The 14668-nt window shown below is 41.5% G+C and overlaps 1 protein-coding gene across 3 annotated transcripts in view; it reads left to right on the forward strand.

Moving 5' to 3' along the window:
- Nucleotides 1–14668, forward strand: part of LOC127574461 (sorting nexin-31-like) — a 92837-nt gene that overhangs the window by 59302 nt on the left and 18867 nt on the right. For all 3 annotated transcript variants that reach the window (XM_052023479.1, XM_052023480.1, XM_052023481.1), the window contains 4 exons: nt 1559–1628; nt 4179–4271; nt 6816–7019; nt 12949–13047. In XM_052023479.1, the coding sequence (XP_051879439.1) occupies nt 1559–1628; nt 4179–4271; nt 6816–7019; nt 12949–13047 (466 nt within the window). The remainder of the gene's footprint in view (nt 1–1558; nt 1629–4178; nt 4272–6815; nt 7020–12948; nt 13048–14668) is intronic.

The raw sequence follows: 14668 nt of genomic DNA on the forward strand, positions 1-14668 counted from the left end.
TAATGCAGTTTGGGAGGTCAAATTCTAGTAGGATATATAGAGTAAATGGCAGAGACCTTAGGAGTGTTGATGTACAGAGAGGCCTTGAGGTATAAGTCCATAGCTCCCTAAAAGAGGTGATACAGGTGTTATAGGGTAGTGAAAAAGGCATTGATATCCTTGCCTTAGTAGAATGAGGCGTCAAGTATAAGAGTTGGGACATCATATTGCAGTTGTACACAACATTGGTTACATAGCACTTGTGTACAGTTCTGGTTGTCACACTACAAAAAAAAATGTGGTAGCAATAGAGAGAGTGCAGAAGAGATTCAGCAGGATATTGCCTGGAGTGGAGGGCTCTCATTATTGGAGAGGTTGGGTTTATTTTCACTGGGACATAGGAGGCTGAGAGGTGACCTTGCAGAGGTTTATAAAATTATGAGAGGTATAGATGGTCAGAATCTTTTCCCACAGTAGGGGAGTCTAGAAATAGAATCACAGGCTTAAGATGAGTGGGAAGAAATTTAAAGCAGACCTGTGGGATAGTTTTTCCATACAGAGAGTGGTGAATATCTGGAATGAGCTGCCAGAGGAGGTAGTGGAAGCACATAAAATTGCAATGTTTAAAAGACATTTGGTCAGGTACTTGGATAGGAAGGGTGTAGGGGATATGGGCAAATGGGATTAGTGCAGATAGGCATCACAGTTGGTATGGACAAGGTGTCTCAAAAGGATCCATTTCTACGCTGTACATTTCTACGATTCTATAATTCACTTTGCTAGTTCAATCAATCTGCAATCTATAAGATTATTGCCTTGCCAAAGATATGAAGGGATATGGATCCAAGGCAGGTGATGGTCAGCTGTGATCTCACTGAATGACAGAACAGGTTCCTGGGTAAATGACCTACTCTGTTCCATTGACCGTCCTCAAAAGATTCCATGCTTATCCTTAGGTGTAATGTGTAACCCAATGGCTCTTTGGGAGAATGAAAATAATTTTGGGTGTCTCCGTAAACATGAAGGTATAGTTTTTAAATCTTTCCTTCACAATGACATTTCTCTTCGGCACAGAAACACGATTATAAAAAGACTACTAAAGGTTACTAAGAAAGTATGAAAAACTATTTAGACAATATAGTCCAAGTACAAAGTGGACTGAGGAAATGTGAGTGAGGAGCCCTGCAGTTCATCTTCAATGTGTGGTTGTTAATCTAACAATTAAATAAAATAAGTTCTCGAAGTGCTGTGAATGTTTTAAAGTAAAGTAGAGCTCAAAAGAATCAAAGTAGAAAATAAAATCATGTGATGAAATTCTGCAGACAGGAAATGTAGAGACAAGCAGGACTTGTATTTAAGGTGTACGGTTTCTTCATAAGATGCTGCCAAATTATGTACTTTTATGCTAGATTGCAATATCATATTTAGGAGTAAAATTTTCCAACTGAAGCTCTGGAATTTTGGATTCAATGGATTCAGTTCAGTGCATGAGCCAAGTTTATTTTGTGTTTTGAAGTTTTGCCTTGCAGTTGAACTGGTCCTTCTGGCTAAATTACTGAGATGTATTTCCTCTTTGCAGTTACTTGGATCCCTTGAAGGATAGAATACTAATGGGAAGTATTGCTGGAGTCCTCCTATTGTACAGCCAGGTAAGGGAAATGAAATTCTGTAGACATCAGCAGCAATGTCATAAATACTCGGGCTGCAAATGGAACTGGTTGTGTAAAGGCCAATGGAACATAATAAGGATATGAGAAATACTGGAACAAAAGGGCAGTTCACTCATCAAGTCTGCTTCCTGCATGAATCTGGCACAATATGTAGCCTCATGGAGCTTGAGTCTTTAATATTCTGTAATGGATGCCTAGTTCTAATAACACTGTGTAAAGATAAAGCAAATTTTTTTTCTGCCTCTAAATGTCAAGTCATACAATTTTGACATTTGGAAGCAGAAAAAAAATAGACTTATCTTTACAATGGGTAGAATTTGAATAATGTTGCAATGTTGAGATTTCCATTTTTTCTCAAGAGAATGGCAAACTTCAGAGAGATTTTCTGCATTTTGCGAAGTAGACAAGAATACAAAGCAAGAAAATGCATTGCATTTTATGGATAAAGTGTCTGATTGTACACAACATTACATTCGTATGAATTTCACTCCTGCTAAACAAATTAGATTGAAATTGCCAGATGAGTCTCATTCTGTGTGCATGTGTATAGGTAGCCATTCTTTTAGGATCTTTCATCAGCATATATTTTTGGTCAGCCTATAAATTCCATTGTCCACATTCTCTAAACTTTGCTTCAGTACATTGACATTCTAAAATTAGAGCTTCTCCTGCAGCAGCACCCCCACTGGCAGAAAGATGTATTGACATTGGCTCTTTGTGATTGTGGACCTGGGACTTTGTAATGGAAAATGATGATGGAAACTGCACGATGATGAAAGAGTTCATATGGTCTTTTTCCAGCAAGGAGCTATCAAGCAGAATGCAAGTTTCCACTTGGTTGTGCTGTTTTTATGTGTGTAATTCACTTGGAAAAGGTCAACCCTGCAAAAGATTGTGGAATTTTAAGCAAGTTCTTTGTAATTTAAATTTATTTGCTGTTTTGTACTGGCCTTATAAAAAAAACATTGAGTGCAGAAATCAGCTTTTCTCTGCAATTTTCTTTTGAATGTTATTAAAGTAATTTTTTTCTTTAACAATGGGGCATGTATAGATATGAATCACCCCTGAGACATAATTTCTTCACAGGGATGCACAGGTTATGGCAAATCCATATAGTTTTTGCTGTTGAAGTGGTTTAACATCATCAGAGAGTCCCTGCTGACTATTGAGCGCCACTTTACACAAATCTTGCCCTAATCCCATCTTGTTTTCTTGCCCCCCCCCCCGCCCCATTCCCATTAACACTTTTTCTCCACACCCCAGCCCCCCACTCCAATTCTACCATTCACCAACACACTCAGGGCAATTTACAATGGCCAATTGACCTACTAACCTTTGGATGTGGGAAGAAACTGGAACACCCAGAGGAAACCTACACTGTCACCAGGAGAACTTGCGAAGTCCATATAAACTTCATTGTAGGTCAGAATTGAGCCCAGGCTGCTGGAGTGGGAGGCAGTAGCTCTACTAACTGTGCCATTGTGCTGCTTTCTGGTCATCCTAATCTTTTAGAAAACCGAAGATGAACTTGGACCAAACATCACATTCCCAATATAATAACATTGTATTCCCAGTAGAGTGCTAGACTGGAATGTCTGATGGCTGAGTGAAATAGTTACCTTCATCTTTTGGGCTCCTTGGAGTGCCACAATGATCGTCTCCATCATGCCTGCCCCGGTGACCACTCAGCTGTCAGGTCCCAGTATCCTGTTCTGCAACCTCTGATCCCAAGATCTTTTTCCTCCCATAACCCCATTGAAACTCTGTCTACAATTCCAATCCCCCTTCGAGACTGTTCTCCCCACCTGCCCTCCGTCATTTTTTTACTGGATTGAAATTCTTTCCCCACCTTTGAATTGCATGCTTGTGATTCAATAGAGGGTTGTTCAAAATCATCAAGGATCTGGTCAGTGCATAAAGAGAAACCCTTTCCTTTGGAGAAAGGGTATAATTATATTTGCAGAAGGGTTGAGAACTTGAGGATGTATGTTAAAGGGATAAACAAAGTAAAGAAAAACTTCCTCATGCAGTCATCATCCAAATGTATGACGGAAGCAAACTTTAATCATAGTTTTCAATAGCGAACTGGATAAATTGGTACCTGAGTGGGAAAGAGTTGGGGATGCAACTGACTGGATTGAAAATTTAAAAAATTAGCAGGTGCTGGAAATCCAAAATAAAAACAGAAAATGCTGGAAACACTCAGCAGACAAGGCAGTGTCTACAGAAAGAAAATCAGTTCATGTTTCAACTCGGAACCCCTTCATTAGAACTGGGAAAGAGAAAAAACAAGTTAGTTTTGAGTAGCACAGAAGGATGGGTAGGACAAAGACCACATGAGTTGATGTAGCTTTTAGAATCAGATTATGCTTCTTCGTTTGAGTAATGTGTTACTATGAGAGTTGATTGTACAAAATATTTACAGCAAGTCATCTCTGGAATGACTACATAAAAGCAAACAGCAGGATTTTATTGTTTCCTCCCCACTCTTTTTTTTAACCATTCCCTTTCCTTCACCTCCAATTTCAGGCCAAATATGAGCTGGAGAGAGGTTGGGTTAGACCTACTCCGGACCAATACCGAAAACTGAAAGCTTTCCAGGAGGCTGATAAGAAAAGAGAGGTACAATTTGTCACATGCTATGGTCAGAATTTGCTGGAGAAAAAAAAATTGGCTGTTAAAGATGTAAGTTATTATTAATGTGTATGTTGGCCAGAAACCTGTGGTGAGGACGAGAGAGCCTGGGCATTCTCAATCTTCAGTTTTTACAGTTTCTTTACTTTTCCTTTCTTTATCTTATGGTTCTTTCTTTCTCCTTATTTTCCTTTATAAATTGACACCAGGTTTAATGACCTTAATTCATTCTCCTCTGTTGTTCTTCTGTTTATGTCACTAAAGTCTAATCTATTTATTGATTAAGGAGGCACTGTTTGTTCTAAAGCTCACCAAAGCTCCACACTCCCTGTTTCTTGCACTGCTCCATTATCAGCTTGCACTTTCAGAAACATGAGGGCAGAAGATATTGGCACTGAAGGGTAAAGGAAGAGCTCTACATATTTGGGTGTGTTACTGGATGTAACATCTCACATCATTTTCTTGCTATCAAAAATCAGATTGGATGCATTGCGTTGTGCGAAGATTATACTGCTACTAATGATCAGGAGGCCAACTTATTAGATAGAAAGAGCTTGCCTTATTGTTAGGGATTTGAAGAAAAGTGCCACTTGTATCTACAGGTTTGAGTAAACATAAGTTCTATACTTCATCAGGGTAAGAATATTGGCAAAAGTATTAAAGGAAGTTAAGTTAATGACTTTTCAACCACTTCGTCTGTAATTTCTGGAGCCCTGCTAAAATCTAATGAATTAGGGTTCAGTACCCCTTAACTTTAAGTGTTGATTTATTCAAATGTGCCACCCACAATTCTTGCACAAAGTAAACAATCTTTCTTTTACAAAGGAATATTTAAAATATTTTAAACTAAGAACCCAAATTCAAAATGACTTTTTTAATATTAAAGTAAAACTAATAGGGCATTTTATTTCATTTGCAGAAACATTTGATTTCTCAGTAACATATTTCTTGGTGCTCTCTCAATCTATAAAATTCTTATCCTCAATTTTAAGTTCCTTAATAGCTTTGGACCTCACTACACCTCTTACCTTCTCTACTCATACAAACCACCTTAAGTGTTCCTGATTTTCATTGTTCCACCATTGGTGGCTATGCCTTCAACCACTAAAACCCTAAGCTGTGGAAAAGCCTTCTGAAATCTCACTGGCTCATTGGAGGTTCTCCTTCTAGTCAGGCTGCATTGATAGTAATCATGTCTTTGACTGTGGATTCAATTCCCACCCCAGAAATCTAAGCACAAAAATCTGTCCTGAGACTTCAGTGCATTGCCGAGAGAGTGCTGCACAGCTGGACATGCTGTCACTCAGATGAGACATTCAAGCAAGGTGGATACTTAGGCTCCCATTGCACTGTTCTGAAGAGGAAGAGGGCAATCTCCTTCAATTTATAGTCAATACAATTCTTATGGTCTGGAAAACAGATGGTCTGATCATTCTCACAGTGCAGTTTGTGGGAATTTGCTCTGTGAACACTGGATGTTTGGAATGAATGATCTGAAACCTTGAAAGGTGCTCCATAGATGTCTTTCTCTAAGATGTTCCTTAACCTCACCTCAGAGTCATAGAGAGAGAGAGAGAGAGAGCACTGTGTCCATGCTGACCATCAACCACCCAGGCATGGTGGTGTAGTGGTTAGCATAATGCTATTACAGCGCCAGCAACCCGGGTTCAATTCCAGCCGCTGTCTGTAAGGAGTTTGTACGTTCTCCCCGTGTCTGCATGGGTTTCCTCCGGGTGCTCCAGTTTCCTCCCACATTCCAAAGATGTATGAGTTAGGAAGTTGTAGGCATGCTATGTTGGTGCTGGAAGCGTGGCGACAGTTGTGGGCTGCCCCCAGAACACTCTACGCAAAAAGATGCATTTCACTGTGTGTTTCAATGTACATGTGACTGATAAAGATATCTTATCTTGCCCTAAAACTACAATAACCTCTTCTTTAAATTCTCCCCACATTCTCATCAGCTCCCCCAGATTCTACCACAATACACTCAGGACAATACTAACCTGGGACATAGGAGGTAACTGGAGCACACAGAGGAAACCCACATGGTGACAGGGAGAACATGCAAACTCCACACAGACAGCACCCTCTTTGATTAGACTTCTGCCCTACTATCACTTTATGTGGCTCGGTGATAAAATTTGCTTGATAATATTGCCAAGAAGCACTTCGGGATCCATGCTATGTTAATATTGTTATTTTACTATCCTGATGCAAAGAACAATCTCTATTAGTCTATTCCAGTGACTTATCACCATTTGTTTGTGGTTTTGCACTAAACAAGGTTTTCGTGCAAAGCCACATACTGGATTATATTACATGTAATCTAAATATCCTCAAGAAATTTTAAGTTAAAAGAATGAAACCTCAACATATTTAATTGAATCAACTTCGATCTTGCACAACAGTAGTGTTTCGGTCCTGGATTAATGACCATTATTTGGCAACAGGAGCAACTGGACTGGTGAGAACCCTAGAGAGAATTACATTTTTAATCACTTTCTCATTTATTTTTAAATTTTTCTTCCTCAGTTACTTGAACTTATGGAGGAAGTGAAGTTCTATGGGTACCTACAGTTTGAGGATTGCACCTGTGATTATCCAGAACCTAACTGTCCCGTTACTGTTCGTGTGGGCAATTATGAAATTAACTGCTGTATTCAGTTACCAAATAACCACATCAAAGAGACCAGTTTCAAGGTTAACAGAATAAGATGTTGGCGGATCAGTGTACAGGTGAGTCATATTTCTTAAAATCTTGACCCAATATGATCTAGTATTCCTGCATGCTTTCTAAATGGCAATTCCTGATGATGTAAAATTTGTTTAAAATATATTTATGAAAAGATTGTTATATTTCTGAAACAAATCCTGTGTACCATCTGTAAAACTTTTGAGAAAATATTTTTTCAATCTTTTATTTACCATTTTGAAAACAGCTGCATCCTGTGAGGAACTGAGGCTTTTTTTTGGCTTTTCTAGAAAATGTTAAAATAAACACCAAGTTACCAAGGCTTTTACCAGCAGGCAAGGCTGGGATTTATTTAAATCTATTGTCAACAAATTATAAGAGCATGTGTATTTGAGGTTTATTTGACTTGAATTTCACAGGGAATTAGTTGTTTTATTAAAGTCTTTTAAAAAAATAATCTACCTACTTACCTCTCTGAGGCTTGAATAAGAATTTAGATAATAAATATTTAATGACTGCATAAAAACAAAAATTTGAGCAGGGAGAGGGGAATTAACTTCTTGAGTATGTATGCACTGATTCCACAGAATGAGAAGGAACTTTGTGACATGGTTTGGTACTTTAAAGTGAGACAGTTCACAGGGATATAGGGTGTTAACCTCCTAAATGGATTTGACAAGAGGTGTTCCTTAGGACTAAATATTCATTAGGCAAGGCGACTGAATCAGTTTTTTTTTCCATTTCATTTGACATACTGGAATTCATGATCATTTTGTACACACGGTTACAAATAGACTGAAATTCCTGGGTGAGAGGGGATAAAGGCTGATTTCAGTCTGGATCCTCGTGGCCTGCTATATTCCTCACTTTACCACCAATGTCAAACCAGGCCAGCCCTGGTTCAGGGCAGAAGAGCATGCAGGATCTGAAAGTGAGGTACTAACCCGATGGAGCCAGGACAAAGGTGTGCAAGTAGGCTCAACAACAAAAGTAGCATACAGTGGACAGAACCCAGCACTCCCAAGACCAACAGATCTGATCAAGACGGCCACATTCAACCATGATTGGTGTTGGTCAAATAAGCATCTGGTGTAAAGAGGAGGCTCCACAAACTTTCTCATCCCAAGCCTGCATGTGCATGCCAACATGATGAAAGGTGTTGGCACATGTGGCCAGTTACATGAGAATGTTGAGACAAGAACCTGCAGATGCTGTAATCTGGAGGAAAAGAAACAAACTGCTGGATTGACTCAGCGGGTTGAGCAGTATCTGTGGGGGAAAAGGGATAGTCAGTGGTTTGGGTTGAGATCCTGCATCAAGACTGAGTGAGTAGAGGTGAGAGGGAGGAGTGAGGCGAGGGTTGGCAGGCTATAGGTGGAACCAGGTGGGGCAGGGAGAGGGAGAAAGTAGATGCAGAGGCTGGAAGCTGGTAAGCAGAGACATGAGAGGTTGCAGATCCTGGAATCTGGTAAATAAGGAATGTGATAAGTGGAACTAGATAAGGGAGGGTTGATGGGCAGATGGAAGCAATTGGGGGAGGGGAGAAACTGGGTGGACCAGAAGGAGAGAAAGGAGCACAGGGAGTGCGGGTTAACTGAAATTGGAAAATTCAATATTCATAGAAGAACAACACATCATATTCCATCTGGATAGTCTACAACACAATAGTATGAACACCTGACTCCATCTGCCTATCACCCTCACACTATATCTACTGGGTGTCCTATCCCCTCCCCCCACCAGTCCCATTTGCCCATCACCTCTCCTTTATCTGGTTCCACTTATTAGGTTCCTTATTTATTAGATTCCAGCATCTGCAGCCTCTTGTGTCTCCACTTATCACCTTCCAGCCTCTCCCCACTTGGCTCCATCAGCCCATTTTATTCCCTCTCTCCTTATCTATCTCCACCTATCACTCACCAGCTGTTGTCTCTATCTCCACCCCTCCCACACCTGGGTCCATCTTTCCATCATTTCCCCCTCCTCACCTGGTTTCACCTATCACCTGCCTTACCCCTCCCTCTCACCCCTTTATATTGGCTGTCTCCCCTCTACACTCTCAGTCCTGATGCAGGTCTCGACCCGGAACTTCAACTGTCCCTCCTACCTCCACACGTCAGACCTGCTGAGTTCCCCCAGCAGTTTGTTCCTTGCTACTTGTGAATGCTAATATCCTTGTAGCAGAGCCTGGTCTCCAGTCATCTTGGATCCTCTTGCTACTGAGCAAGATCTTGCTACTGAGCAAGACCTTGCTCTGTCAAATCTGTGTGATGGCTTGTGTGCAATGGTTAATTTGTGTAAAAAGAAGTCACACACTAGTAACTTCTGCTGCTCAGTATGAAGTTGGGGATCTGGAATGGCAGTATCCTCATGGACAGCCCTAGCAACAACAACACCCAGTGTTGCTTCACTATCATGGCTTGGGAACACAGGTGTCTTGACATTGGCATCGCTGCCCTGGGTGAAACCTGATGGGCAGGAGATGGCCACCACAAAGAACAAGATGGTAGGTAAGATAAGATAAGATTTCTTTATTAGTCACATGTATTTCACTGTGTGTTTTGATGTACATCTTTTGTGTAGAGTTTTCTGGGGGCAGCCTGCAAGTTTTGCCACGCTTCCAGCACCAACATAGCATGCCCACAACTTCCTAACCTGTACGTCTTTGGAATGTGGGAGGAGACCGGAGCACCCGGAGGAAACCCACACAGACACAGGGAGAACGTACAAACTTCTTACAGATAGTGGCCGGATTTGAACCCAGGTCGCTGACACTGTAATAGCGTTACGCTAACCGCTACACTACTGTGCCTGCCTGTAGAAGGTACCCTGCAGAAGCTATACCTTCTGGAAGGGTAAACCGGAAGAGGAACACGTGAACTTTGGGGTAGGGTTCTGGGATGAACCACTGTCCCCTATGGTTTAACTGAACAGCTTATGACCCTCCAGCTCACTCTAACCTAGAAGCGTGTTGTCTGATCATCTGTCCTTGTATTGCAACCCTGGAAACTAGGTATATGACCAAAGAAGACTACTACTCTGACCTAGCCTGGGAGCCACACTGATCCTCCTGCATAGCTTCAGTGCTAAGGTCAGGAAAAAAAAAATTAGTTCTTCAGCATGGTGTGACTAGAGTGGGAAATTCTAACTATAGTGGAATCTTCCTTGCAAAATGCTTGTAACATGGTCTTGTCATAATCAATACCCTGGTTCACCAGAACTATGGATGCAAGACCTCCTGAGCCAGGCAGTTGGATTATATCACTGCTCCAGTGAGAGACCACGAGGATGTCTACATCACGTGTACCATGACTGTTTGACTGATTATTGCCTAATCCACTCTGTTATCTGCATCAACCTGGCCTCAACACAAGTGACAACAGAAAAGCCACAGTAAAATTAGCATTGAGAATAAGCCAACCAGCATCATTGTCCTCTTGCAGGCCAGTATGCTCAGCATTAAGGCCCTACATAGAACAGTGCAGTACAGGAACAGGCCCTAGAGAAACAAAGGAATTAGAGGAACAGGCCCTTTGGCCCTCAATGTCTGTGCCGAACACAATACCAAATTAAACTAAATCTCTTCTGTCTGTACATGATCCACATCCTCCACATTTTCTGCATATTCATGTGTCTATCTTAAAGCCTCTTAAACACTATTGTATCTGCTTCCACCACTACCCGTGGTAGTCAACTTCAGGCACCCACCACTCTCTGTGTAAAAATAAAACCTGCCCGCACATCTACTTTAAACTTTCCCCCTCTCTCCTTAAATATATGTCCTCTGATATTTGATATTTCTACCCTGGGAAAAAGATTCTGACTGTCTACCTGATCTGTACCCCTCATAATTTTATAAACCTCTATCAGGTTTCCCCTCAGCCTCTGATGCTCCAGAGAAAACAACCCAAGTTTGTCCAACCTCTAGTTGTGCTCTGTGGCTATGATGATCAAGCTACATGATCCAAATGCCTGGCACCGGACTCCTGAAAAAGATGCTATTCCAAGCTCTGTTATGGTAAGAGGTTCCCAAGTGGACCGATGAGAAGATTCAAGGATTTCACAAATCCTTCTTGGAGAAGTGGATTGTTTGGATGGTGGTGCACTCCTCTTGCATTCCTTTTGAGAGGACTAGAGTATAAAAGCAAGGAAGTACTGCCGAGGCTTTGTGAGGCGTTGGTCAAACTGCATTTGGAATATGGTGAGCAATTTTGGGCCTGTGTCTAAGGAAAGATGTGTTGGACCTGGAGAGTATCCAGAGCAGTTTCATAAGAATGATCCCGGGACTGAAAGGCTTAATGTTTGAGGAGCATTTGATGTCTCTGGGCCTGTACTTGATGGAGTTCAGAAGGGGGGGTGGGGGGATCTCATTGAAACCTACTGGATACTAGAAGGCCTGGATCAAGTGGACATGGAGAGGATGTTTCCATTAGTAGGAGAGTCTAGGGCACAGCCTCAGAATAAAGGGAACTGAGATGAGGTGGAATTTCTTCAGGCAGGAGGTGGTGAATCTGGAATTCATTGCCACAGAGGGCAGTGGAGGCCAAGTCATTGAGTCTATTTAAGGCAGGGATTGATAAGTTCTTGATTGATAAGGGGGTTAAGGGTTACGGGGAGAAGACGGAAGAATGGGGTTGGATAAAAACATCATAGTTGAATGACAGAGCAGACTTGATGGGCTGAATGGCCTAATTCTGCTCTTGTATCATATGGTCTTATGGTCTAAATGTAATATCCCCCCCACACTGACACGTGGAAATCCTGGTGTATGATCACTCGAAATAGAGATACATGCAGAAAACCTGAGTCCAAGAACGAGGAGCTCACAGAAGCCCAGCATGAGTGGCGGGGGAGTGCATCTCCTCCCAAACTATCCACCCACTTGCCCTGCCAGGCCCCTCCTGTCCCACCTGTGGCAGAGTCTGCAAGTCCCACCTTGGCCTCATTAGTCACCTCGGAAGAAAATCAATTGCAACCCCAGGAGACCTCTAAAGATGGAGGTTCCATCTGCTGTGCCCTAACAGGTCACATCTCCAGTGATCGTGTCCTACTTCCAGGTTAACATTTGCCACCCATAAAGTGGTCTCCTCTACCTCAGGACTCAGCACAGAATTCTGTGACAGCTTTACTGAAACTATCTTTGCAACTCATTCCTGATTTTCCAGTAGCTTGTTGTTTTAAATCTCTACTGTTTCCTAGACTATTTCAATGAAGCTCAACTGTTTCCATGGTAATTTTAAATAGCAGAACTTTTGGGGGTGGGTGGGAAAGGAAATGAGGGGGTGAGGGAAAAGAGATCTTTACTTTCAGGAATGAAAACTGGAGTTGCTGGAAATATTCGGTGGGTCAGGCAGCATCTACTGAGTGGTGGCCAGTTAACCTGTTGCGTTGATGACTTTTTATCAGCACTAGAAGCGTTGGAGATGGGCACAAGGTTGAAGCAAATGAGGGAGGGAGGCAAGAAAAGGGAAGGTCTATAATGGGGTAAGAAGGCAGAAGAACTTAAATAAATGGGATGATCATTTCAGAGTTCATTTTGAATCTTCAGAAGAGTAGGTGTTATATTCAAGGTTTTACATTCAGTGTAATCACCTCTTTCAGATCCCCTTCCTGATGGTTCTGCCATGTTCTCAAACCCTTGCTTTTATCTCTTCCGTTATATTACTTTAGCATTTCTTTTGCACAACCTCAGTTTGCACTACTATGCACCATTTTGTTGTTTTTGCAATCATCGCTGTATTTATTGTTGTATTTATTGTTTTATACTGTGAGCTTCACACAAGCAAGGAATTTCATTGCACCCTTGTGTATGGAACAATAAACTAATTTGAATTGGAAAATATGTTTAAATACAGGATTTAATGGAATCTAGTCATTGCAGCAAAGTGTAGCTCGGGTGGCTTTTAAAAGAGTTTTATTTGGTCTAATTTTAACCCTAAGCAAATCATTTCTCACTTGGGTTTTCCTTTGCAGATACCACTACAAGAAGAAATGAAACCAAAACCGGAGCTAAGTTTTGAATATCAAGATAGCCAAGATTCATGGCAATGGGTTACAATTTGCATGCACCAGGTTAGTGTAGCCTTAGCACTTGTTGTGATTGGGAATCCAGACTAACAGAATAATACCATTAACCTTCTAAAGGGTGTTTGTTCCCAGCTGCTTAAGTCATTAAGTATAGATCGGAACCTGTTAGAACAATTTGTGTGGAAGTTTTTTTGAAGCTTGTGGGTAGAGGAAATGAAACTCTTTCGTCCTACTGTTGAGCAGTTAATAAGAGCACCCTCTGTTCTAGATTTTTTCCGTTTAATGCAATATCTTTTAAAGTAATGATCATCAGCATAATTACTGCTGGGAAAGTAGGAACCTTGATTTCTGAGGAACTTTGATAAGTTGGCTTGCAAGGTGCAGAATGGTATTTCTCTGGGTTAATTAAATCAATATTAGTATTAGCCACAAATATGTTAAAAATGACACCAAGTGTTTTGGCAGCAGTCAATGGGAGGTTCAGTTGGCTGAGGAAAAATGACACGAGGGAATCCATTGAGCCCAACTGGCTTATTCCAACTTTTTGGTTCTTCCTTTTAGCAGCTAGCTCATCAGGTTTAATGGGGTCATTTAGGGGGGAGGGGAAGGGACAAGGAAAAACCATCAAGAAGGAAGCCATTTCCCGTATAGATCATAATCTGCTACCATTGAATATTGATGAAGGAACAGCCACTAAATAGTCATCTCAATGAACTATAATTTACAGAAAGATTTTTCTTAAAACTCTTAAGTGGTGAAAATTGAGAAATTTAGTAATTTTTCAATGACGTACTGGGTGATGTTCATTTTATCAACCACTGAGTGCTGTTTTAATAATTTAAGAAGCAAGCCACTTGCTCCGTGACCACCTGTAGTTCCTTTGTTGGTTCCTTTTAAAATTAAGTTGATGAGGAAACTGTATTTTCTCTATAAATGCTTTAATGTTTCTTTAATCTCCAGTTGTAGTGAATTTGCAATCCTTGGACATGCCCCATCAGTTAGATTATCTTTCGCATCCTAGTTTGAGCATGTAGAAGTATCTGAAAGAGAAACAAAGGACTGCAGATGCTGGAATCTAGATGAAAAACACGATGATGCTGGAGGAACTCAGCAGGCCAGGCAGCATCCGTGGAGAAAAGCAGGCGGTCAACGTTTCAGGTCAGGACCCTTCTTCAGGACTGGAGATAGGAAAACATCCAAATACATAGGAGGGAAAAGCAGAGCAGTGATAGGTAGACAAAAGAGGGGAGGTGGGGTGGGCACAAGGTGGCGATAGGTAGATGCAGGTAAGAGATGGTGATTGGCAGGTGCGGGGGAGGAGGGGAGAGCAGATCCACTGGGGGATGGGTCAAAGTATGGAGAGAGAGGAAAAAGAAGGGTAGAAAAAAAGACACTAGGAAAGGGAAGAAGGGGGGTGGGGGGGGGGGGGGTTACCTAAAGTGGGAGAATTCAATGTTCACTTGCTTTCAATGAATTCAGTGCTGCCTGGCCTACTGAGTTCCTCCAGCATCATCGTGTTTTTCATCTAGATTCCAGCATCTGCAGTCCTTGTTCTTTCTGATTGGTAGGTTAATTGGCGGCTGTAAATTGCCCTTGGGCGCAGCCTCAGAGTAAAGGGACATCCTTTAAAACTGAGATGAGGACAAATTACTTCAGCCAGAGGGTG

Source organism: Pristis pectinata, chromosome 9 (genome assembly GCF_009764475.1).
Source record: "Pristis pectinata isolate sPriPec2 chromosome 9, sPriPec2.1.pri, whole genome shotgun sequence".
Classification (NCBI taxonomy): domain Eukaryota; kingdom Metazoa; phylum Chordata; class Chondrichthyes; order Rhinopristiformes; family Pristidae; genus Pristis; species Pristis pectinata.